This window comes from Mesoplodon mirus, assembly GCF_964341445.2.
Source record: "Mesoplodon mirus genome assembly, chromosome: 14".
Classification (NCBI taxonomy): domain Eukaryota; kingdom Metazoa; phylum Chordata; class Mammalia; order Artiodactyla; family Ziphiidae; genus Mesoplodon; species Mesoplodon mirus.
In genome coordinates, this window is record NC_138990.1 from 29182190 (window position 1) to 29206773 (window position 24584).

At 44.2% G+C, this 24584-nt stretch overlaps 1 protein-coding gene across 1 annotated transcript; it reads right to left on the minus strand.

Moving 5' to 3' along the window:
• Window positions 1-7257: 7257 nt before the first annotated feature.
• On the minus strand, window positions 7258-22811 carry CMPK2 (cytidine/uridine monophosphate kinase 2). The gene is made up of 5 exons (XM_082642517.1): window positions 22071-22811; window positions 20592-20706; window positions 19456-19657; window positions 12762-12995; window positions 7258-8911 (listed from the first exon to the last, which is right to left on the minus strand). The coding sequence occupies exons 1-5, from the start codon at window positions 22743-22745 to the stop codon at window positions 8794-8796; spliced, it is 1344 nt and encodes a 447-aa protein (XP_082498643.1). The 5' UTR covers window positions 22746-22811; the 3' UTR covers window positions 7258-8793.
• Between the last annotated feature and the right edge of the window lie 1773 nt (window positions 22812-24584).

A 24584-nucleotide genomic window follows, 5' to 3' on the forward strand; every position in this document is an offset into this window, starting at 1 on the left:
TTCAAAGGCACTCATATTCAATTGTCTCAAAATCACTGTGCTGAAAAGTTATTTTTTTCTTTAAGATAAAATCAAATAACACTGTGCTGGCTCCATTCAACCTACTAGCCAATCCAACCAGAGCCCTGGTTGGTCCTCCTTGAGGACCTTGAGAGTTGTAATAAGATCTACACACCCTAAAGAGTGAACAAGGTAAAGGACAATCACTAAGGAGGTCAGCTGGATGTCCACAACAGTAATTCAGAAGATGAGAGCTTCACTCAGTGAGATCTAAATCTACGCACCAATCATGTGTAGCTAATCTTCCACGCCAATCATGAGCCACTGCCAAGCATCACCAGAATCTGAGGGGAGCATCCTATCTGGAAGGTGCAAATAAAACAAACAAAGCAACCTAAATGTCCATCAACAGATGAATGGATAAAGAAGATGTGGTCTATATAGACAATGGAATATTACTCAGCCATAAGAAAGAATGAAATAATATCATTTGCAGCAACATGGATGCTCCTAGGGATGACCATTACTAAGGAAAGTAAGTCAGAGAAAGACGAATACCATATGATAGCACTTATATGTGGAATCTTTAAAAAATGATACAATGAACTTATTTACAAAACAGAAATAGACTCAAAGACACTGAAGACAAATTTATGGTTACTGAAGGGGAAGGGGGGAGGGATAAATCAGGAGTGTGGGATTAACAGATACTCACTACTATATATAAAGTAGATAACCAACAAGGACCTACTGTATAGCACAGGGAACTATACTCAATATCTGTAATAACCTATAGTGGAAAAGAAACTGAAAAAAGAATGTATATATATATACACACACATATACATATATATGACTGAATCACTTTGTTGTACACCAGAAACTTTGTAAATCAACTAAACTTTAATTTTAAAAATTCCAGAAAAACAAATAAATAAAAACTCACCTTAGAGGAAATGGAGATTTTTCATGAGGAACTTTAAACAAAGCCATCACTAAAGTCTCAGAATAGTTAGTAAAGACACTGCATCCAATAAAAAAGAAAAGATATTATTTTAAAAAGAATATTTAGGGCTTCCCTGGTGGCACAGTGGTTGAGAGTCCGCCTGCTGATGCAGGGGACACGGGTTCGTGCCCCAGTCCGGGAAGATCCCACGTGCCGCAAAGCGGCTAGGCCTGTGAGCCATGGCCGCTGAGCCTGCACGTCTGGAGCCTGTGCTCCACAGCGGGAGAGACCACAACAGTGAGAGGCCCGCGTACTGCAAAAAAAAAAAAAAAAAAAAGAATATTTAGATAACAAGAGAAAGAAGGGAAGAAAGAAAAAATGGGAGAGAGCGGAAGCTTTTAGAACTTAGAAACTTGAGAGCAGAAATGAATGTCTTCGTAAAAGAAAAACAAGTTGAAAACACAAAGTTGAAAAAATATTATAAAATGTAGTAAAGGTATAAAAAGGAAATATGTGAGAGAAAAGACAAGAAAATTGGAAAACCAGTCCAATATGTCCAACATCTGAATAGCAGACAATACAGAGAGAAAAGAAAAAAAGTGAGGAGTGGAATTCATCAAAGAAACAAGCCAAGAAAATTTTCAAGAATTCAAGGACTTGAGTTACCAGACTGAAAGGACCCATCAAGGGTCCAGCAAAAATGGATGAAAACAGACCCACATCAAAGTACACTGTTGTGAAATTCAGAACCCAGTGGGCAGATGGAAGATTCCATTTGCTTTCTAAGGGGAAAAAAATGAAGTGTGAGATGGTGAGGTGTATGTCCCCCAGTTTCCTGTCTCCAGGCTTTAACACAGAGCCACAGCTCAGTGAGGGGGACATGGAGATCATCCATCTCCGTTTTGAGGTCCTCTGAACTAACCTGGAACAAGGTCAGGTTAAACCAGACTGGGCAAAATGATTAAGCAAAGGAGGTCTTAACATCTACTGTCTTGACTGTCCTCTGTTCCCGGACATTTGAATACGCCCTCAGAGTATGTGGCCCCTGGGGGCGGGAGGTGGAGTGGGTCCAGTGCCCATGAAACTAGAGTTGGAGGGGGACTGTGGGTAGGCCTGCATGGAAGGATGACACCCCAGAGATCCCAGCACCAAGGAGACCCAAGCCGAGGCCAAGTTAGACAGAAACAACCACAAGAAACAAATTTCAATTGCCTACGTGGGCGGGGCAATCCATGTCCAGTTAGAGAGAGGATAATGTGACCATAGACCCAACCTCCCCTCAGCCCCAATGTTGCCTAAATGACACTTTTGGCCCCAGGCAGATGCCATTCTGGGGAGAGGCCAGCATGGCCTTTGAAGACTGAGAAATCTGAGATCCTGATCTTCTCTCTAAAAAAGAGCATGCATCACCTAAAGGGCCTGTTAAAGGATCAAATGATATTAAGGTTTAAACCTCATAGGACTAAATATTTTTGTGTCCACTGACCAGTTAGGCTGCTCATGAGAAAGACCAGATTATTTATAGGCAATATAAAGGGACAGTGTTTCTTCCTAGTTGTAGATTGCAGCTGTAGGCTGAATGAATTTCATGAAATTCCAATGCTTTTAAAGTGAGAGAAAAAATAAAACAAAACCTTCCTGGAGGAAGAAAAAAAAAAGGCCAACATCGATTTCTCCTCTCCCTGTTCTTACTAAGAAAATAAGTATATGAACAAAGCTGCATTTACAGAAGCCTGAAGATTAAATGAGTCTGCTGGTGGATATATGTGCCCACGTGAGGCATAGTTTAGTGCCTGACCTCTGCGTTCAAAATTCAAAGAAAAAGAACAGCTTGAATGTGAAACAAACCAAAGACATAAAAGACCCTGTCTCTCAGCATACCTGAAGCCATACTTCTGCTCTACGTGGAGTTTCCATTCTGAATCAGCCAAACTTGTGTTAGTTAAAAGGGTTTTAGCTATATCCTCAGTTGCTGAAATTTAAATCACTGGCTATGAGAGAAAAGTATTTTTGATAATTTGCACCTTCTCAGGTGCATTCTGCTTAGCATTTCATTAAAAGGATTTACCCAAATGTATTTAATCAGTACATATTATACCTAAGCACACATTATGCATACATGCACACCTCGGACATATTGCAGACTCAATAAAATGAGTATCACAATAAAGCCAGTCACATAAATTGTTCGGTTTCCCAGTACATATAAAAGTATGTTTACACTATACTGTAGTTTGTTAAGTGTGCAATAGAATTCTGTCTGGAAAAGCAGTATACAGACCTTAATTTTAAAGAGCTTTATTGCTAAAAATGCTAACCCTCATCTGATCCTCCAGTGAGTCTAATTTTTTGCTGGTGGAGGGTCCTACCTCCATGTTGGTCGTGCTGACTGATCAGGGTGGTGTTTGCTGAAGGCTGTGGTGGCTGTAGAAATTTCTTAAAATGAGATAAGAATGAAGTTTGCTGCATGGATTGACTCTTCCTTTCATGAACCATTTCTCTGTAGCATGCAATTCTGTTCAATAGCATTATACCCACAATAGAACTTCTTTCAAGATTGGAGTCAACACTCTCCAATGCTGCCACTGCTTTATCAGCTAAGTTCATGTAATATTCTAAATCCTTTGTTGTAGTTTCAAAAGTCTTCACAGCATCTTCACCAGGAGTAGAGTCCATCTCAAAAAACCACTTTCTTTGCCCACCAATAGAAGTAGCTCTTCATCCATTCAAGTTTTACCATGAGATTGCAGCAATTCAGTCCCATCCTCAGGCCCCACTTCTAATTCTAGTTCTCTTGCTGTTTCCACCACATCCTAAGATGCTTCCTCCCCTGAAATTCTAAACCCCTTAAAGACATCCATGCGGGTTGGAACCAACTTCTTCCAAACCCCTGTGAATGTGGGTGTTTTGGCCTCTTCCCATTACTCATGAATGTTCTTAATGGCATCTAGAATGGTGAGTTCTTTCCATAAGGTTTTCAGTTTACTTTGCCCAGATCCATCAGAGAAATCACTGACTATGGCAGCTATAGCCTTATGAAATGTATTCCTTAAATAATAAGACTTGTGCTCGCTTTGGCAGCACATATACTAAAATTGGAACGATACAGAGAAGATTAGCATGGCCCCTGCACAAGGATGACACGCAAATTTGTGAAGCGTTCCACATTTTTGATGTGGCACATATTACTCAGCCATAAAAAGAAACAAAATTGAGTTATTTGTAGTCAGGTCGATGGACCTAGAGTCTGTCATACAGAGTGAAGTAAGTCAGAGAGAGAAAAACAAATATGTTAACACATATATATGGAATCTAAAAAAAAAAAATGGTCATGAAGAACCTAGGAGCAAGATGGGAATAAAGAGGCAGACCTACTAGAGAATGGACTTGAGGATACGGGGAGGAGGAAAGGTAAGCTGGGACAAAGTGAGAGAGTGGCATGGACATATATACATTACCAAACGTAAAGTAGATAGCTAGTGGGAAGCAGCCGCATAGCACAGGGAGATCAGCTCAGTGCTTTGTGACCACCTAGACGGGTGGGATAGGGAGGGTGGGAGGGAGGGAGATGCAAGAGGGAAGAGATATGGGGACATATGTATATGTATAACCAATTCACTTTGTTATAAAGCAGAAACTAACATACCATTGTAAAGCAATTATACTCCAATAAAGATGTTAAAAATAAATAAATAACAAGACCTGAAAGTCTCCTTGATCCATGGGCTGCAGAATGGATGTTGTGTTAGCAGGCATGAGAACAACATTCATCTCATTGTACAGCTCCATCAGAGCTCTTTGGATAACCAGATTTACTGTCAATGAGCAGAAATTTTATTTTATTTTTTTGGCCAAGCCACGTGGCTTATGGGATCGTAGTTCCCCGACCAGGGACTGAACCTGGGCCCACAGCAGTGAAAGCACTGAGTCTTAACCACTGGACTGCCAGGGAATTCCCAGCAGTAATATTTTGAAAGATTTTTTTTTTTTCCTGAGTAGTAGATCTCAACAGTAAGCTTAAAATATTCAGTAAACAGATGATCTATTATCTAGGCTTTGTTGTTCCATTTACAGAGTACAGGCAGAGTAGATTTAGCATAATTCTTAAGGGCCCTGGGATGTTCAGAATGGTAAATAAATATTGGCTTCAACTGCAAGTCACCAACTGCATTAGCCCCTAAACAGAGTCAGCCTGTCCTTTGGAGTTTTGAAGTCAGGCATTGACTTCTCCTCTCCAGCTATGAAAGTCCTAGGTGACATCTTCTTTCAACATAAGGCTGCTTCATCTACATTGAAGATCTGTTGTTTCATATAGCCACTGTCATTAATTATCTTAGTTAGATCTTCTGGATAACTTGCTGCAGCTTCTACATCAGCACTTGCTGCTTCACTTTGCACTTTGTTGTTATGGAGACATGGCTTCTTTCCTTAAACCTCATGAACCAACCTCTGCTAGCTTCAAAATGTTCTTCCGCAGCTTCCTCATCTCTCTCAGCCTTCATAGAATTGAAGAGCGTTAGGGCCTTGCTCTGGATTAGGCTTTGGTTCAAGGGAATGTTGTGGCTGGTTTGATCTTCCATCCAGACCACTCACACTGTCTCCCTATTAGCAAGACAGCTGTTTTGCTTTCTTCTCCTTGTGTTCACTGGAGTAGCACTTTTAATTTCCTTCAAGAACTTTTCTTTTTTTGCATTCACAACTTGGCTGTTTGGTACAAGAGGCCTAGTTTCTGACCTATCTTGGCCTTTTGACATGGCTTCCTCACTAAGTTTAATCCTTTCTAAATTTTGATTTAAAGTGAGAGACATGCAACTCTTCCTTTCACTTGAACACTTAGAGGCCATTGCAAGGTTATTAATTGGCCTGATTTCAATAATTTTGTGTCTCAGGAAATAGGGAGGCCCAAGGAAAGGGACAGAGATGAGGGAAAGGCGAGTGAGTGGAGTAATCACATCAGACACAACATTTACTGATTAAGTTCACTGTCTTATGTGGGTGTGGTTTGTGGCATCCCAAAACAATGACAATAATAACCTCAAAGATCACTGATTACAAATCACCAAAACAAATATAATAATAATGAAAAAGTATGATGGACTGTGAGAATTGCCAAAACGTGACACAGAGACACAAAGTGAGCAAATTCTGTTGGAAAAATGGTGCCGATGCATTTGCTCAACGCAGGGTTGCCTCCAACTTTCAATTTTTAAATAATTGTACTGTGAAGCTCAGTAAGGCAAAGGGCAACAAAACAAGGTGTATCTGTCTGCACATTATGAAGTACATTATGCAGATATGATAAAACATTTCTATGTGCATCACTGATCATTTCCTTGGTATATATTCCAAAAAGATACCAGGGTCAAAACATTTTTAAGATGCTTCACAACTGCTTCTAGAAAAGAGAGACCTTTCACAGAGAGAAGAGGCAGCCAAAAGGGGGATTCTACTGTAGAAAATGGACAAACAAAATGAGCAAAAATCTCAGACACCTGCCACCGAAAAAGGAAGCAAATGGAGAAGGTGGATATTGAGCTTTGTGCACAGAAGCTGTGTCCCCAGGTAGACACGCCCTCTAGGATGGAACTCCAGACAGTTCCATACCGATTCCTTATTGACTTTTCATAAGTGAAGGCTGTCCCCATTCTCCATCTGCATAGTGTCACCCTCATCACTCGGTCCCCAAATGCCTCACCACCATCGCTGAATACCAAGCAGGTTAAAAGGAGAGAGGGACACCCTCCCCCTGACATTCCTGATGTCCTTTCTGCTCACAGGAAGAAACTGTAAGTGGTCACTTGGCCACTCCAGCTGTAAGGGAGCCTTGGAAATGTATTCATAATTCTTGGCAGCCACGTGTCGGGCTCATAGTTCTATTGCTGTGGAAAAGATGAAGAATAAATATTCGGGACACTAAAGGTCTATTACAGGAACAGAAACAAACCTGGTAATGAAACAAAGCCAAGCAAATGATGCCTTGTCGTCGGTTTCTGGGTAGGAGGCACTGCCTGTTCTCATACTCAGTAATCTTATACCTATTACAGTGTGTAGAGAGCACAAGTGTATGAAGAATTATTTCTTATTGGATTAGGGAAGAAAATCCCTTTAATACCTGCAATGAGGAAGGAATTGCACTTTCTTGAAATGACGTTTAAAACAGAACAAAAATACCCTCCTCTTCCTCTGAAAGCACTTTGACCACAAATTCACACCTTTTCACTTCTTTAACCCCAAATCCCCTCGTGTACAAAAGCCTCATTGGGGGACCCCCTTCAGAAAAACCAACGCACACAGTGACAACAGCATAGGTTAGAAAATCACAGCAAGTTTATTCATTGGCAAGAGACATAAAGAAAGCATTAAATGTTTGTGTTTCTGGGCTGCCAGCACAAACTTTTCAAAGTGTTTAAAGTGGATAACGCCAATAGCATAATGAGATATCACGTCTTAAAGAACCCAAACGCAATTTATCAGCTTTCAAAAGTATTTTCAACTGAAATTACAGCTTTACATAGGTACATATATTATGTATAAACTACCTATAGTTGTTTTGAAAAATAATACGATAGAGTTAATGTAAACTTTATTATAATTTGAGTCCATGTGATAAACCTGTTAATGCCATAAATTTAATTAGTTGGGGGAAATGTCTTCTTTAGACATTCCCCTAAAATAATTCACAGATTCAATCTATCTTAGAACTGGAAGGAATTTTAAGTAATCACCTGGTTCAGTCAACTCCTTAAGACAAATGAAGAATCGTTATCACTTTTTAGATCAAATTACATGATGCTAACTGACTCATCCAAGCCCCTATAACTATTGTTTCCTCTTTTCTCAGCTCTTTTTTTTCCTAGCCAAACAGATCTCAACGCTGATTTCATGTGTAATCATAAGACATTCAAGCGCAAGATAATTCACTGAGAAATCCCATTCCAGGATCCACTGTGCTTACTCAGTAAGATAAAGTAAACCTGTCTGATGAAAATATACAAGCATTGCCTTCAGCTTCTTGGCTTCAATTCTGATTAGTAAAGCACAGCCCCTACACTGAGGACAAACAAGACGTAAACAGCAGTATAAGTACGTTGCTGGATTCGTTAAGTTTAATGCATCTACTTCAGTGCAAAACACTCATTCTATCCAAAGCCATGTTTTCAGAGGAAAGAAGAGGAAAGTAAATAAGCAGAATAGATTCCAAGGACTGTTGGTGTATTTGTATTCAGAGCATCTTGGGTTGGCCTCTCAGGGGCTGTTAGCCTCAGACACAAGTCAGATGCCTTCTTGGTCACTGTCCCCCACCCACAAGATGGGTCCGTGGGAGGGTCTTCTGACAGCCGGGACACACAGACACGTTCTTCAGGAGTGGTTGGCTCTAAGAATCGGGGCTGAGCTCACAAAGACGGAGTGTGGCTGGACTGGGAGGAAACCAGCTCCGATCTCACCCGGGAGCGAGCAGTGCAGGCACAGGAGAGGCTGGAGGAGCTTCTGTTGATCTGGAAGTTCTTCTTGGTTGCTTCTGTCCACCTCATGCTTTCTGGGGGAGATAAACCTTGGAAGGATTTGGTAGGGGTGTAGGTGAAAATCTGTTCCAAGAAAACGTTTGTTACACTTGGCAGAAAGCGATCACCGTCTCTCACTGGAATGTGCCCAGTCTCAGTCCCGATGGGTCCATTGGGCAGAAGTGAGAACAGTGGTTCAGGTACAATCGAAATGTCCCACCTTCTGCCACATGACAAGCTCATGCAACTGAAATCTGGGAAAACTGCATAACCAGTCGTGGGCTTAGATGTATCAAACAACATCAAATCTAGTCAAATGTGTCTCCTGGCCCAGAGGAACTACAATTAATTGCAATTATTTTGGATCTCGCTTAACACCATCTGGAGGACCCTTTCTCTTGAAGGGCTGGCATCAACCACGTGGCAGCCAGGGTTCTCCATCCGCTGGTAGGACACTTCTACCCTGGAGACAGGCAGAATGAAAAGAGTTGGCTATTTGTTAACACGGCTCTTTACGCAAATGTTATTTTCCTACCAAAGTATAGACAGCTTGAAGCCAGGTCCCCATCTGGTTTATTGCACTTCCGCCCCGCAGGCAACTCGCTTTGCATACAGGAAACATTCAATACATTTAGTTTAATAAATGAGAAATTAATAATAATGTTTAATAGCTTGCATTTATTCAAAACCTTTTATCTGCCAAGCATTAGCATCCTGCATGGTCTTCTCATTTCATATTCAGAGTTATTTCAGGAAGAGAATCAATGTCATCCACCCCCATTTTGCAGAGAAAGGAGCAACGGCTCAAAGAGATTAACTAAATTGCCCAATGGCAAATTTCTCAAGAGTCTGCGCCCTGAAGGATTTCACACAAGCCAGAGGTCCTTGGCATATACATTGTTTTCACTTAGGAGTCTTCTACAGTTGCACTAGAATTTTACCTCTCCTTCCAGTGTTAGGTAGCCTTGGTGTGTACAGAATAGCTGGGGCTGATTTGAAACAGGAGGGAACTGGGCAGGGCACAGCCTTTGAAAGAATGACAGAGCCCGAGGACACGACATAAACTGATTAGAACCAAATGGGCCCAAGATGGCGGACAAGACAAGTCAACTTCCACTAGACCTCTGTATACCTCACTGTGACAAATCATCAGGCTAAATGACACACCCACAGGCCATATGACAGTTCCAAAGTCTACCATAAGGATCAAAAAGCAGGTGGTGGCCCAACTCCTGGAAATCCCCGCCCCCTCCTGAACTAGGTGCAATAATCCTCCCACTCAACCTATGAAATTACCCACCCCTATAAAAACTGTCAACCCCATATCCTGGTGCCTTTCTCACCTTCTGAGATGGCCCACAGTTTGACTGTGGAGTGTGTTTCTCTCTAAAACAATCCACTTCTTACTTATCACTTTGTCTGTCACTGAATTCTTTCTGTGATGAGACATCAAGAACCTGAGCTTCATTAAGTCCTGAAACCAGGTGTGTGATCTCAGTTGGAGACTGTGGGTTTTGGCCAGGTTTGAGTCCCGGCCTCTTGGGTTCAGATCCCAATCTGAGGTGCACGGTTTCAGATTATATGACTAAAGCTTTAGAGCTTTGTGGTTAAAAGAAGCACCCGGACTCAGCCATATAAAAGAACGAAATAATGCCATTTGCAGCGACACGGATGGACCTAGAGATTGTTACACTGAGGGAAGTAAGTCAGACAGAGAAAGACAAATACCATATGATATCGCTTCTATGTGGAATCTTAAAAAAAATGGTACAAATGAACCTATTTACAAAACAGAAATAGACTCACAGATGTAGAAAAGAAACTTATAGTTACCAGTGAGTAAGGGGTGGGAGGGATAAACTGGGAGATTGGGAGTGACATATACACACTACTACATATAAAACAGATAATTAATAAGAGCCTACTGTAGAGCACAGGGAACTCTACTCAATGCTTTGTAATGACCTATATGGGAACAGAATCTAAAAAAGAGTGGATATGACAGACTCTAGGTCTATCCACCTCATTACAAATAGCTCAGTTTCGTTTCTTTTTATGGCTGAGTAATATGCCATTGTATATATGTGCCACATCTTCTTTATCCATTCATCCGATGATGGACACTTAGGTTGTTTCCAGCTCCAGGCTATTGTGAATAGAGCTGCAATGAACATTTTGGTACATGTCTCTTTTTGAATTATGGTTTTCTCAGGGTATATGCCTAGTAGTGGGATTGCTGGGTCATATGGTAGTTCTATTTTTAGTTTTTTAAGAAACCTCCATACTGTTCTCCATAGTGGCTGTACCAATTCACGTTCAGAGTGAAGTAAGTCAGAAAGAGAAAGACAAATACCATATGCTAACACATATATATGGAATTTAAAAAAATGTCATGAAGAACGTAGGGGTAAAACAGGAATAAAGACACAGACCTACTTGAGAATGGACTTGAGGATATGGGGAGGGGGAAGGGTAAGCTGTGACAAAGCAAAAGAGAGGCATGGACATATATACACTACCAAACGTAAGGTAGATAGATAGTGGGAAGCAGCCGCAGAGCACAGGGAAATCAGCTCGGTGCTTTGTGACCGCCTGGAGGGGTGGGATGGGGAGGGTGGGAGGGAGGGAGATGCAAGAGGGAAGGGATGTGGGAACAGATGTATATGTATGACTGATTCACTTTGTTATAAAGCAGAAACTAATTAAAAAACAATAAAAAATTAAAAAATAAAAAAGAGTGGATATATGTATATGTATAACTGATTCAGTTTGCTGTGCACCTGAAACTAACACAACATTGTAAATCAACTATACTCCAATAAAAATAATTTTTTAAAAAAGTGATCAGAGTAGATGGTGAGAAATGGAATATTTCCTGCCATTATCAGTAAACAAAGGATGTCACAGTCATCAGAGATTGCAGCCACCACAGCTGTTGAGCTGGTGAGCCCTGAGGGAATTCAAGAAGGAAACAAAGAATACCTGCCATCTAGCAGCCCTCAGACTGCAGCCACTCCCTAAGGTGAGCCCTGAAGAAACTCAGGATGGGGAAGCACAGGATACTGGTCCCAGGTAGCTGAGGTGCAGATCGAAGGATTGATCTCAGCAAGCCCAGACTCTTGCATCTTCCCATAGACAGAAAAACGCTAAATTCCTTAACTTGACTTATCTGGTTTTCTTTAATTAACAATAATCTTCTGACGTTCCAACTACCTGTCCTTTGTTGCAAAACTCTTATGTGTCCTAGCTCTCCTGTCACCTCCTCGGAGCAGTTCTCTCAGGGTTACTTGAGATGCTGCCTCCCGGGCTTGAAGTCCTAAAAATTCCTGCCAAATAAAACATAACTCTCACCTTTTAGGCTGTGAATATTTTTTTAGTCGACAATGGTCTGGAGCCATAGCTCTGCCTCACCACCTACCAGCTAGGAGAACATGCCACATTTCTTTCCCAGCTGTGCCTCAGTTTCCTCATCTGTGAAGCGAGGATGGAAATAATGCCTTCCCTGCAAGTTTGTCGTGAAGTGTAACTGAATTAATACCAACCAGTCAATTCTTTGACATGGTTTCTCTGCACACAGCTAGGTGGTTAATTATTTACGTCATAACAGCATTAAGTTAGGATGACAGTGCTATCATTGTTTATTTATATAAACAATTCTGTTTTGGCTTTTCAAACCAGTCCTACAGACGTGATTTAGTCAGCCGTGAAGCAGTAAGGTGGTCTGGACACTCCTGCTATTGTGTTCATAGCTTTCTAATGAAAATGAAAGCACTGCCTTAAAATCAGAAAGGTCTAGAGTTTAATCCCAGTTCTACTACTCAGTCGATATGCAAGTTGTAGACAAATCACTTAATCCTTTGAGCCTCAGTTTTATAAACTGTGAAGTACAGGTAACATTGTCCTTGCAAGGGTTACAGAGCATCAGAAGTAAAATGCCTGACACACAGTGAGCCCCTAACAGGTAAAAGTCACTGTGAGGCCGTCAGACAGTGCTTGTGACCATTCTGTTACGATGACCCAGAAAAGTGTACTGTCTCACTCAGGTCCACGCTGGTGCTGGCACAGCCAGGGCTAGAAAGACTAGGAAAGAGGTCTGATCCCCAGTCAGATATCCTGTGGCTATAAAACCACCACGCAGTGGCCCCATGGAACAATCCCACTGAAAGGAGTGAATCTAACTTGGAGGACACTGCCTCTCAGGATTGGAAAATGGGAACCGTGTCACGTCCTCCACTTTACCAGAGTCAGTGCTGTTTCTGAATTGTCGCCCCAGCCAGGGACCCCTGCCCCTCACATGGCATCGGGACACCTACTTTTGACGAAATATGCTGTTGGCCTCCAGTTCAGCCTCCTCCTTGGTCTTCTCCATGCCCCGGCCCTGGAGCCTCTGCATCCTCTCCTCGGGACTCACGGTGAGCAACAGGACCAGGTCAGGTTTGAGCAGGTCCCTGGGCCACTGGTATATAGGGTGATGGGCAGGGGGCAGGTGCTGGAGGCCCCCACTTACCTCAGTGGCTATGGCGTAGGTGGCCGTGCTGTGCCAGTACCTGAGAAGGAGAGGGGTAGTGAGCTCCCCGTCCACAGAGGAAGTCAAGGGAGCACCTGAAAACCAGCTGCTGAGGATGTTGAAACCAGGAATGGCTCTGCTGAACTTGTCCTAGTACTATACACATTAAAGAGGTAAAACTAAATCTTATTTTTTAAAGTATTTATAAAATGTAAAAATAAGTTAAAATCAACAACCACAATAAGAATCTAGTGCACACCACCCAGAGCTCCATTTACTCAGTTAAAACTGCATGTATTGTGAGACTACTCTGTTGCCTTGGCCTTGCAGGATGCTTTCTTTTGTGATGGCAGGTTGGCATGGGATGGTAGATTTGTTCGGTAGTCCACTGGTATTTAATGTTGTATCTTGGCCAAACAAAAATCTGAAGGCCCATTCAGCTCCTACAATGTTTTAAAACTGAACTTGCTGACAAGACATGGAGACAACCTAAATGTCCAACAACAGAGGAATGGATAAAGAAGATGTGGTACATATATACAATGGAATACTACTCAGCCATAAAAAGGAATGGAATAATGCCATTTGCAGCAACATGGATGCAACTAGAGATTATCATACTAAGTGAAGTAAGTCAGAAAGAGAAAGACAAATACCATACGATATCACTTACACGTGGAATCTAAAATATGACACAAATGAACCTGTCTATGAAACAGAAACAGACTCACAGACACAGAGAACTGACTAGTGGTTGCCAAGGGGGCAGAGTTGGGGTGGGATGGACTGGGAGTTTGGGATTAGCAGATGCAAACTAGTATATACAGGATGGATAGACAACAAGATCCTACTGTAGAGCACAGGGGACTATATTCAATATCCTGTGATAAACCATAATAGAAACAGAATGTATATACGTGTATAACTGAATCACTTTGCTGTACAGCAGAAATTAACACAACCTTGTAAATTGACTTCAATTTTAAAAATAAATAAATGAAAAATTAAAAAATTGGACTTGCTGATGAAATCTGCATTCTAGGAACCCTGCATAGGAGGCCTTTGTCTTTCCCAGCTCTCCAGTCATCCAATTGCAACTGTATGGATCAGAAAGAGAAATAAACCCAGATAAAACCTCTGAAACTCTGTGAATGTCCTCCCTGGGTGACTGCGGTCACTGTTGACCCGCTGATCTTAAAAAATGCTTTGAGGAGAGGAAAAGAAAATCACAACCATCAAAGAAAATCAAATCAGCCCGCTCTTTCAAAAAGCCCAATGGGGCTTCCCTGGTGGCGCAGTGGTTGAGAGTCCGCCTGCCGATGCAGGGGACACGGGTTCGTGCCCTGGTCCGGGAAGATCCCACATGCCGCGGAGCGGCTGGGCCCGTGAGCCATGGCTGCTGAGCCTGCGCGTCCGGACCCTGTGCTCCGCAACGGGAGAGGCCACAACAGTGAGAGGCCCGCGTACCGCAAAAAAAAAAAAAAAAAAAAAAAAGCTCAATGGCTTTCTACCACCTGCCAGAAAACATTCAGCCTCCATCTAAGACACAAGCATCTTCCCAGCGTGGACCCAGGCACGCTCTTCCATGGGGGTCTGTCTTCACACTTTTCCTCCAGCTGGAGTGAGGGTCTCAGGCAGCGAAGTGCCTCCTCTTCCTTCGGCAGCACACACAGAGGGAGCCCCAAGCAGAATTCACTGTTTCCTCCTCTGGGCTCTCAGTGCCCTTCATGCTCAGCTCTCCTGAAGGACTTATTCTAAATTAGAGCCAGTTGTGTACAAGTTTCTCTCTTTCACCTCCTCCATTAGATAATTCAGTTTTTAGTCATCTCTGTATTCCAAAATCTGAAACCAGCATCTGGCACACAGTAGGTATGCAACTAATAATGTTTTTTGGATGTAGGAATAAATGAATTAGAATTATTTTATTGATTGGCATAGTTTATTATACTCTTGCCTTGTTCATGTCATATTCCAATTTTAAGTGACGAAATGCAAAACTCCAAATCCAGCATCAAAGGACTATCACCTACAAAAACATTTATGAAACAATTATAAACATCCCAATGTCGAGAGGCACCCATGGCCCCATCCTTGTCTGTATTTTCAATTTACTGCCTGTACTGTTTTAAAATCCTAAATTCTTAATCACTTTAGATTTGAACTGCTTTTCACAGTGAAAAGGACATACTGGTCCTTTATCTACAAAATAAATGCAGAGTGTTATCCAAGCTGTGTACTGTTTTACTCTCTGCCACCCACTTGCTTTGTGTACATTTGTAAGTCTCAAATTCCTCTTCTGAAAATGAAGATCATGAAAGCTTTGTTTTCCTCCCATAGTTTTTACAAAAACAGTCAAGTGCTTTTTAAAAATGTATCACACTTGAATTGGGAGATTGGGATTGACATATATACACTAATATGTATAAAATGGAAAACTAATAAGAACCTGCTGTATAAAAAAATAAATAAAATAAAATTGAAAAAAGAAATGTATCACATTGTCATTATAAGGCAATATTTAATTCTTATTGGACACTAAAGCTGCATCACTTCAAATTATGATAATACAATACAGAGAATACTAAAACGAACAAAGGTAAAAAATTAATTTGGGGGCTGATCAATTCTAATATCTTTCATTCTTCAAAGCCCTTTTCCACCTCCAAAAGCGTGGCCAGTGTAGCTGCTAGCGCCTTGAATTCTGCCTGGGGCCATTCCTATGTATCACTTACCAGACTTTTAATCACTTACAAACTTGTCCTTTCACCTTCTCCACCAGATACATCTTGTCTCCCAAGCTGAATAAACCCAAGCAGGTCCAGGTTTTCTTCCTCTTGGCAACAAAACTACAATTTGCACTGCATTTTGCACATGCTCCCTGTTCACTGAATTAAATACTTAGCTATGAATACAGAGGCTGGTATCATCTAAATGTAAAAAGCCTTCTTTATTGTAGAAAAACCATCAGCAAGAACAGATTTTTAAAGGTAATGAGGGTGATTAAGTTGCCAACCTTAACCACAGTCACCATCAAAAATTACTCCGTCTCCCTTCTTTTTTCACCTAGATGATGGTGTTGTCTAAAATGGATTTCCTTAAAATCTTTAAACATGAACAAAACCCACCCAGACAACAAATAACTGCTCTTTTCTTCTCATCTGACAAGGTGATCTAGCATTATCTCTTTAAAGAAACAAAATTGCAGACAATTCACAGACATAAAGAAGAAAAATCGGGGAAGAATGGGAGCCCTGTTCTGCAAAGCCAGAGTTCTCTCACTGACAACACTGCTGCTCATTTTAAATAATCATACCCTCTGGCCATCAATTTCAGACTCATTATTTAGTATTCTCCATTCCTGCCATCAGGGAAACATTAGTTCAAATCACATGCAATTTGTTGACACATTATACATCACTTATATAATAATGCTTTATATTTTTATAGCAATTTGCTGTTTTCAAAGCACGTCCAGCTGCATCAACTCACTGGATATTCACCACAAGTCTTTTAATTTTTATTCTGTATTGGAGTATAGTTGATGAACAACGTTGTGTTAGTTTCAGGTGTACAGCATGGTGATTCAGTTATACATATACATGTATCTATTCTTTTTCAAATTCTGGTCAGCAAGAAAGGGATAAAGAATATCATCATTGAACAGACTGGGAAACAGGATGCAGAGAATAAGTGTCTACCTACATGCAGAAGCCAGTGCTGCTCCAGGATTTTTGGACATCTTAGGAAGTAATGTGCCTTAGAAGTCACACTTTATTAGGAAAAGCCTAGTCTATCTCCTTGAAATAAAGAGACACTAACAAATATATATATATATATCAATATGGTAAATCCAAGGACTTTAACAATAGGGTGGAAACATCCCACAGGTGAAGAAGTCCCACAAAGGAAAGCAATGTCTTACTCTTGTCTAGGATTCCTTGTAACTTGCCAACTTTGAAATCACTATCTTGCCATCCCCTAAGTTAAGAGCACCCACTGGCATTATAGCTTAGATGACAGCAAAGGCCTTCTAACTAATTTTTACGGTTTTCATCTTCCCCACCACCCCTCACCACCACACACGTTTTCTTAGGTCCAGTCACCTTTCCCCAGGCTTCCCACGCCTCAGACCACTCTGCTCCTTCGTCCCATAAATATCAAGCCCCTTGCTTTGCGGAAGGCAGACCTGAGATGTGTTCTGCCATCTCCTTGCTTGGCGGCCTTATGAATGAACCCTTTCTCTGCTGCAAACAAGAGTCTCAGTGTTTGGCTTGGGGAACGTCGAACCTGGTTTGGTAACACACATGGGCACCAAAGTTGTGTAAAAGAACAGTCACGGGCTTCCCTGGTGGCACAGTGGTTGAGAATCTGCCTGCTAATGCAGGGGACATGGGTTCGAGCCCTGGTCTGGGAGGATCCCACATGCTGCGGAGCAACTAGGCCCGTAAGCCACAACTACTGAGCCTGCGCGTCTGAAGCCTGTGCTCTGCAACAAGGAGGCCGCGATAGTGAGAGGCCCGTGCACCGCGATGAAGAGTGGCCCCCGCTTGCCACAACTAGAGAAAGCCCTGGCACAGAAACGAAGACCCAACACAGCCGTAAGTAAATAAATAAATAAATAAATAAACGAATGAATAAATAAATAAATAAAGCCAAGCATTTTGAAGCCCTTTTAAAAAAAAAAAGAATGGTCTCGGCAACAGGGACGATTCTCACGGGTGGCGTGAAGGAAGGCAGATGCAAATAGCGGTCAATGTCCATCTGCCTGTACAGACAGCTCAGGAACAAGCAGAACGAATCTACGGTGACGGAGTCAGGGTTGTGGTTCCCACTGGCGGAAGGATGGGTCGTGACTGGGAGGGAAGGAACTCACAGGGTGGAGTAAGGTTCTAAGTCACGATCTGGGTGCAGGTTGTGTTCACTTTTTAAAATTCCTTGAGATTTCCATTTATAATTAGTGCTCTTCCCTGAACACTTGTCAGACTTCAATGCAACTGCTCATCTTTCCAAAGGAAAATTGCAGCAAGAACAAGATGTACCTGGAGTAATGTTAAGGACAAATTCAGCTGCAACTGAAGCCCTTTAGTTAGTAGGTAGTTAGTAACTAGTTTAGTTTAGTTTTGTATTGTAACTTAGGCACATTGATGCATCCTACGACTGCATATGGCTGTTCGGTGCTCCATTTTATAAATACATGCCAGTATTAATTTATGCTTCTGCTGATGCCTTTGGTTTTTCAAGTTTTTCAATATTATGAACAAAGCTGAAACAAACTCTGTGAGTATTTCTTCAGGAAGTGGAAGCAATCTTCTCAAATTGCTCCCCAAGTCACCCTACAGGTGCCCACTCCCACTAGCACCATGTGAGTTTCTATCAATCCACATCATCTCCAACTCTGGGCTATCAGACTTTTCTAATGAGTTCTCACCAACCTGATGAGAGTAAAATGGGCTCTCATCGTCGTCTGAATTTCCATTCCTAGTAGGACTTGCCTGCCGTTCCCTTTGTCCATTTTTGTAGCACTTTTAAGCTATTTCTTATATATGAAATTTCAAAATATAACTCAGCTTCTGTCACTCCATTATCGGAAACCTCCCAGAGGCCCCCCTCTGCACTCAGACTAAAAGCCACACTCTTTTATCACAGCCACAGACCCTGCTGACCTGTCTCTGCCTTTTTATCCATCCAGAAAGCAGCCCCTCGTCCACATGTTTTCCTCACGATGGCCTGTTTCTAGCCCTGGAATGTGTTCGCATCTTCCCGTCTCTACACTTTGCTTTTGCTGACCCCTCTCCCACAAAGCTTTTACTCCAGGATTTTCAGGTGTGCCTCTCTTTGGTCATTCAGAGCTCAGACCACTGGTACCCCCTCACGCAGGCCTTCCTAAGTCACATCTAGTGGGGGGTTGGCCATCCTCCACCACACGACCTTGATCTCTCCCCTTGATAGTATTTATCACTCTCTGATATTACCTTATGTATCTATATGCTTGATTATTACCTTCTCCTTCAACAGAATGTTTGCTCCATGAAAGCAGGGCACTGCCTAGCTCATTTGCCACCGAATCCTCTACATTGAGAACTGTCTTTGGCAAATGGTAGATGCCCAATATATGTTTGTTGAATAAGCCAATAAACAAATGAACCACTGAAAGCTTGATCTGTGAAGCAGAGACTTTTGTTAATATCCCCCATATGCTATTTCTGGCTCTGTCACTTTGGCAAGTTACCTAACTTTTCTAAGACCTGTGTTTCTCATCAGTAATTTTCGTAGCCATGTAGTAGTTGTTCCAGATGTTTGTATAGTATGTATAACATCTTCAGCAAAATGCCAGCCAGTGGTGTAAGTGATTAATAAATCATAGACATTATTCCTGTTATTGTCATAATACACTTTGTCTTAAACACTATTGTGTACTTGCATGTATATGTACACACACACATACACACTACTCATACGTTAGGAAGAAAATGCTGAATTCAATGCATCTTTATACCCACCTGTCTACAATCACAGGCGATTTGGTAGATTCTTTAGCTATTTCAGAAGCCACAATATAATTGCCCAAAGAGTAAAAAGCTCTTCTAATGATAGTTGGTTCATCATCAAAGATTTTCCTCCACTGGCTGATGCAAGAGGGTGGTGACTTCAAGAGAACAGCCTTGAGTGAATCTGAAACTGACTGGGTCACAGTGGTTTTACCTGCAGGTCGGATACAAAATGCAGCACATCTTAACCACAGCCATGGCATCACTCCCAGAAGTTAACATTAATGTCAGAGCAAAGACATTCTTTCTACCTGTTACCAGAAGGAGTTGATTAAATAATACATTTCTTTACAAAAAGTGGCCAACCCTTGGGAATTCAGGATTCCTATTTGGTGTGAGAATGCTTGAAAGAAAAAAACAAATGGTCATCTCCTTTACAAACTAATGATAAGCTCTGCTATCAGCTTCCAGGAACTCACTCCTCCCATCACACCTCACCTGACACAGGAAGGAGACTCACAGGGAACCTCGTGACCCTGTGGTTCTCCCAGATCCACCCTGTCCTTGGGTATTCCCTGTGGCCTTTGGAGCCACCCTTTTCCTGCTGACGTGTGTTGGACTAAGTGTGGGCACGTCCACTGTATTCTGACACCTATTTGGCAGCTCCAAAGGCTCTGCCCTCCACTCCCTCGTTCTTCCACACTTTGTTTGCACAGGGGCCTCTGAACTGCCTGCAGTTCCTGGACACACCAGGCCGGTTCGAGTCCCCAGCTTCACCCTGCTGTTTCTTCTGTCTGGAGGCTCTCTCCCGCCTTCCTCACCTGACCAACCCCTGTCCTACTGAAAGCCCAGTCCAAGATCCATCCTTCCAAGGTCTCCCGGACCATGACTGCCCCTCATCTCCCATGTCGAGGCTGTACCCAGTGCCCTCCCATGTTCACCGGAGCACCTGAGGCTCCCCCCACCTTACAGGGATGGATAACAGAAGTTATCCATCTTTGTGTCCCAGGCCAGCCTTGCTCTATGCCTGGCACATGACAGAGGCTCACAGGAGGCTTATGAATTGAACCCTGTATAAAGTTTTGTGTGTCAAGAATTGTCTATTGCTACAACTCATTGCTTGTAACTAGCAGGTAATATTCTCTTACCTGTGGCATCCAGGCCTTCAATGACAATAACGGGGAACTTTCCCTTCTGGACCTGCTCTGGGCACTGGTCAACCAGGTCCAGCACAGCCCGGGCTTCAGGAATGAAAGATGTACACTGTAAAACAATGTCCGTGCGTCAGCAGCAAAGCAATGGGGCCTTGGCGGAAGCTATATCTAATTGCTGAGAAGAAGACTGCACAATGCTAATAAGGCATAAAAATGTGAAGTATTTTGAACCTGAGCAAGGGCTGGATTGCTTTATTTTGTCCTGTGTAGCTGAGGCTCAAAAAGGCCATAACTGTCGGGACCACCCAGCCTGCAACTCTCATTGACCAGCTTCCCCCAGAGGAGGAAGGACAGAAAAGATGTATAATTGAAAAGCAGTGTCACGTAGCGACAGTGGAACCATGGGCCCGGTGTGTCACAAATGTGGGAAATCAGCCGCACTGTAGGCTCCAAAGAAAGCAATCAGCATCCTGTCCTTTCCTAAGCTCCTGGGGGCTCAGAAGAGTGCCAAGCACTGCAGTCACCAAGCGGGTAGGGCAGGGTCTCCGGGGGATTCCAGGTTTTGACCTCATGTGTACTCACAGCAACTCTACAGAGAGGTCCAGACATGTATTTTCTTCTCACGCACTTACTCTGAGCAAGGCAATAGTCTAAGTGCTTTCACAGTATTAACTTGGCCACTGTTGAAGATAACCCTGTGAGTGGGTTACTGTTATTAACCCCATCTACGGATCAGGGAAACCAAGGCAAAGAAGAATGTTTAATAAACTTACTGAAAGCAACACAGGTAATAAATGCCAGAGTTTGGATTCAAACCCAGGTCTTGCAATCTTAACCACTCGGAAATACTATCCCAAGGCTCATACAAGGTATCTAAGATCCATAGTCCAGCCTAGGGACCTGCCCAGGCTGCGCTCAGGCAGAATCTTAGCTGTCCCGCACCGAGCACCTCTTGTGTGTCAGATGTTTCCCTGTCCTAACACTGCAAGGCAGGTATTTTACAGATGAAAAGGCACAAAGCAACACGGAGTAGCCGAGTGTCTGGGTGGCAGCCAGTAAGCAAGCAGGCACCGCTTAAACTAAGCTTCTTAAACCCCCAAGCTCATGCCCTTTCTCTACACCCCGACCTCCCAGAACAGGGTCATCACTTCCAAGATGGCATTGCTTTCCTCGTACCCAGCGGCACACCCCACCTCGGGCACCGCCAGCGCGGAAGCCGTACCGCTCCTGTTGGGATGTCAGTTTCCCCCATGGGGTTGGGGGTCCCTGGCGAGCAAGAATCTGTAAAGAGCCACGGTGTCTAAACAGAGGCTGGCCCACCGGCGACCTTCACCACCAGATTTGCGCTCGGGAGTAAAGCAACTCCCTGGCAAAGGGAGGTCTGGACAGGCCAGCCGCGCGGAGAGCGCACGGTGTCTGCTTCCCTGGCCTGGGGAATCCACCCTGAGCGCTGGGAAGGGATCCAACTCTTACCGCCTCCAGAACGGCGCGGGCGGCCTCCCGGCGGGGGAAGACCCCAGAGCTAGGCAGTTCCGGCACCACCGGGTGCAGCGCGGGCTCCGGCACGGGCACGACGCGCTCGCGGCCCAGCTGCTGCCACCCCTGGCCGTCCCGCCGTTCCCACGGCAGCTGCCACAGCCGGCAGAGCGGATCGCCGGAGAACTCGGCCAGGCGCGGGCGCGGGGCCTCCGGGCAGGCGTCCAGCAGCGCCAGCAGCGCGCTCCGGGTGTCGGGGCTGTCGCGGGGGTCGCGGACAAGGAAGCCGTGCTGCAGGCCCCCCTCCCCGCCGCCCGGGCAGTAGCACAGCAGGCGGCGCAGCTGGCACCGCCGGAAGGGGCCGCGCCGCAGCTGGTGCAGCAAGCGCTGGTGCAGCCGGGCCGCGCGCACCTGGGCCGCGCAGCCCGCGCCCCCGGCCACCGGCACGCTGAGAGAGTAGCTGCGGCCCGGGGGGCCCAGGAGCGCGGCCACGTCGGGATCGGGGCGCGCGCTTGGGGCCTCGTCGCCCACTGCGAAGTGAGCCAGGGTGCAGCCGGGCAGCTCCAGCGCGAAGCAGCGCAGCGGCGCCATGGCCCGACCGCTGGCCCCGCGCCGCAGCCCCGAGAGACGCGCGAGCAGCAGTGGGGCGCGCGGGCGGCGGCCGAAGACCATGGGCGCCTCCCGGTCCCGCCCCGCGCGTCTTAAACGAAACCCGGGACTCGGCGGGCGGCGCTGCGGGGAAAAACGAAAGCGAAGCGGCAGCGGCGGCGGCGGCGGCGGCGGCGGCGGGAAGCGGGCGGGGCCCTGGATGGGGCGCCCTCCCCGGCCTCCGCTTCCGCCTCCGCCTCGCCGCGCGGTCGCACCGGGAGCAGGCAGCCGCCGATGGGGACCCGCGCTGCGATTGATGGGAAGCGGGCAGGGGGTGCCAGGCCCCGTTTGAATAATTCCTCGGAGCCTGTGTGTGTGTGTGTGTGTGTGTGTGTGTGTGTGTGTGTCTCCCCTGCGCCACCACGCTCACCGGCTCTTGCTCACTCTCGGGTACCGCCGACGCCTCACCTGGGCTCACCTTGCGGGCCTCGCAGACGCGGCCGCTTGCGACCCCAGCCCTGCGCCCCGAGCGCCCGCCCCGCCCGCGTCCGGACTCCAGGCCTGGAAGCCGCTGGGCGTTTTCACCCCGCTTTGCACACGCTTTCCCCTCTTTTGGAATTAACCCCTCCTTTTGCTGACTCTCAAACTGAGAAGTGTCCCCAGAATGGCACCTCTAAGTTGCCTTACGCCAAATTAAAGTCGTGCACGCAGGTCCAATGAGACAGCAGCCTGATGGCCTGGAACCGCCTTATCAGCCAGCAGCCGGCGTCCGATGTATTGCTGCCTTTGTATAGTAAAGCAGCATTGACAAGATTATTTGGATGTTTTATTTTGTTTTTACTCATTGACTGATATCTTTGAAAATGATTGTCCAGCAGACCCAAAAGTTAGAATTGAAACAAAGATGGAAAACATTAGATGAACTGAAAGCATATAGGTATGATTTAATCAGTTATTAATTATGTGCATTTCACGTGGGATTAAGTTTAATTCTGAAAGAAAAACCCTTTTTGATAGACATGAACTAGTACAGATATGTGGTTGAAGTATGGTTAATAGGCAAAAGGAATGATTCTGAGATGAAGATGTTTTTAGCCCTTTGAGAACAGGATCATTTTTAATCTCTATGAGCAATTTGACTTTTGGGCATTTAGGGGGCAGAGATGTTGTCACCTGTGTGGGACATAAGAAAACAGAAAAAGAGCAAAGTCCTTTTTGTTCCTTAGGACGGGATTGCATCCTCCTGTGAGCCTTTCTTGACCTTTTTTCCATGACCCCCCCCCCGAATCATATCTGCTCTTAATTTAAGTTTTCCTCTCCATTTTCACTCACCCTCCTCCCTACCAGGAGACTGTGAAATTAGCGACACTGCAGGATCTGGTCTCACTCAATGTTAACTGGGAGTCGAAGATTGAAGATACAATGTCTTCATTCATGAAGGGAAAAAAATCTCTGTCATATTTTTGAGCTCCAATTTCAAATTCCTAGGACAGAGAATCTGATGGACCCAGCTTGGGTGCAGGTTTAGATTGAATAAACTTGCCTGTAGTAACCTATCCAGTGGGTGTGGAGGAAAGAAGCTGGGCCTGGAAAGACACTTGAAAGAGGTCCTTGAGTGAATGAATAGCAGGACTTTACTCACTTAAAAAGCCGGAGTCTTCAACACCAACATCAACCAGGAAAACATTAAATACTCTAGTCATTCTGGTCCTAGGGGAAAAAAAAGCAGAAAGGGAGAATTAACTAATATAAATGTTGTAATTAATAAATAATAAAATGACAAAACATTAATTTTGAAAAAGAGATTGGTTTTTGAAAACGTACTTAAACAGATACGCTTCTAGGTAGACCATTCAAGTGGATAAAAAGAAAATGAAGTCAGCATAATAGTAATACAAAAGAGGAAAGAACCACAGGTTACAA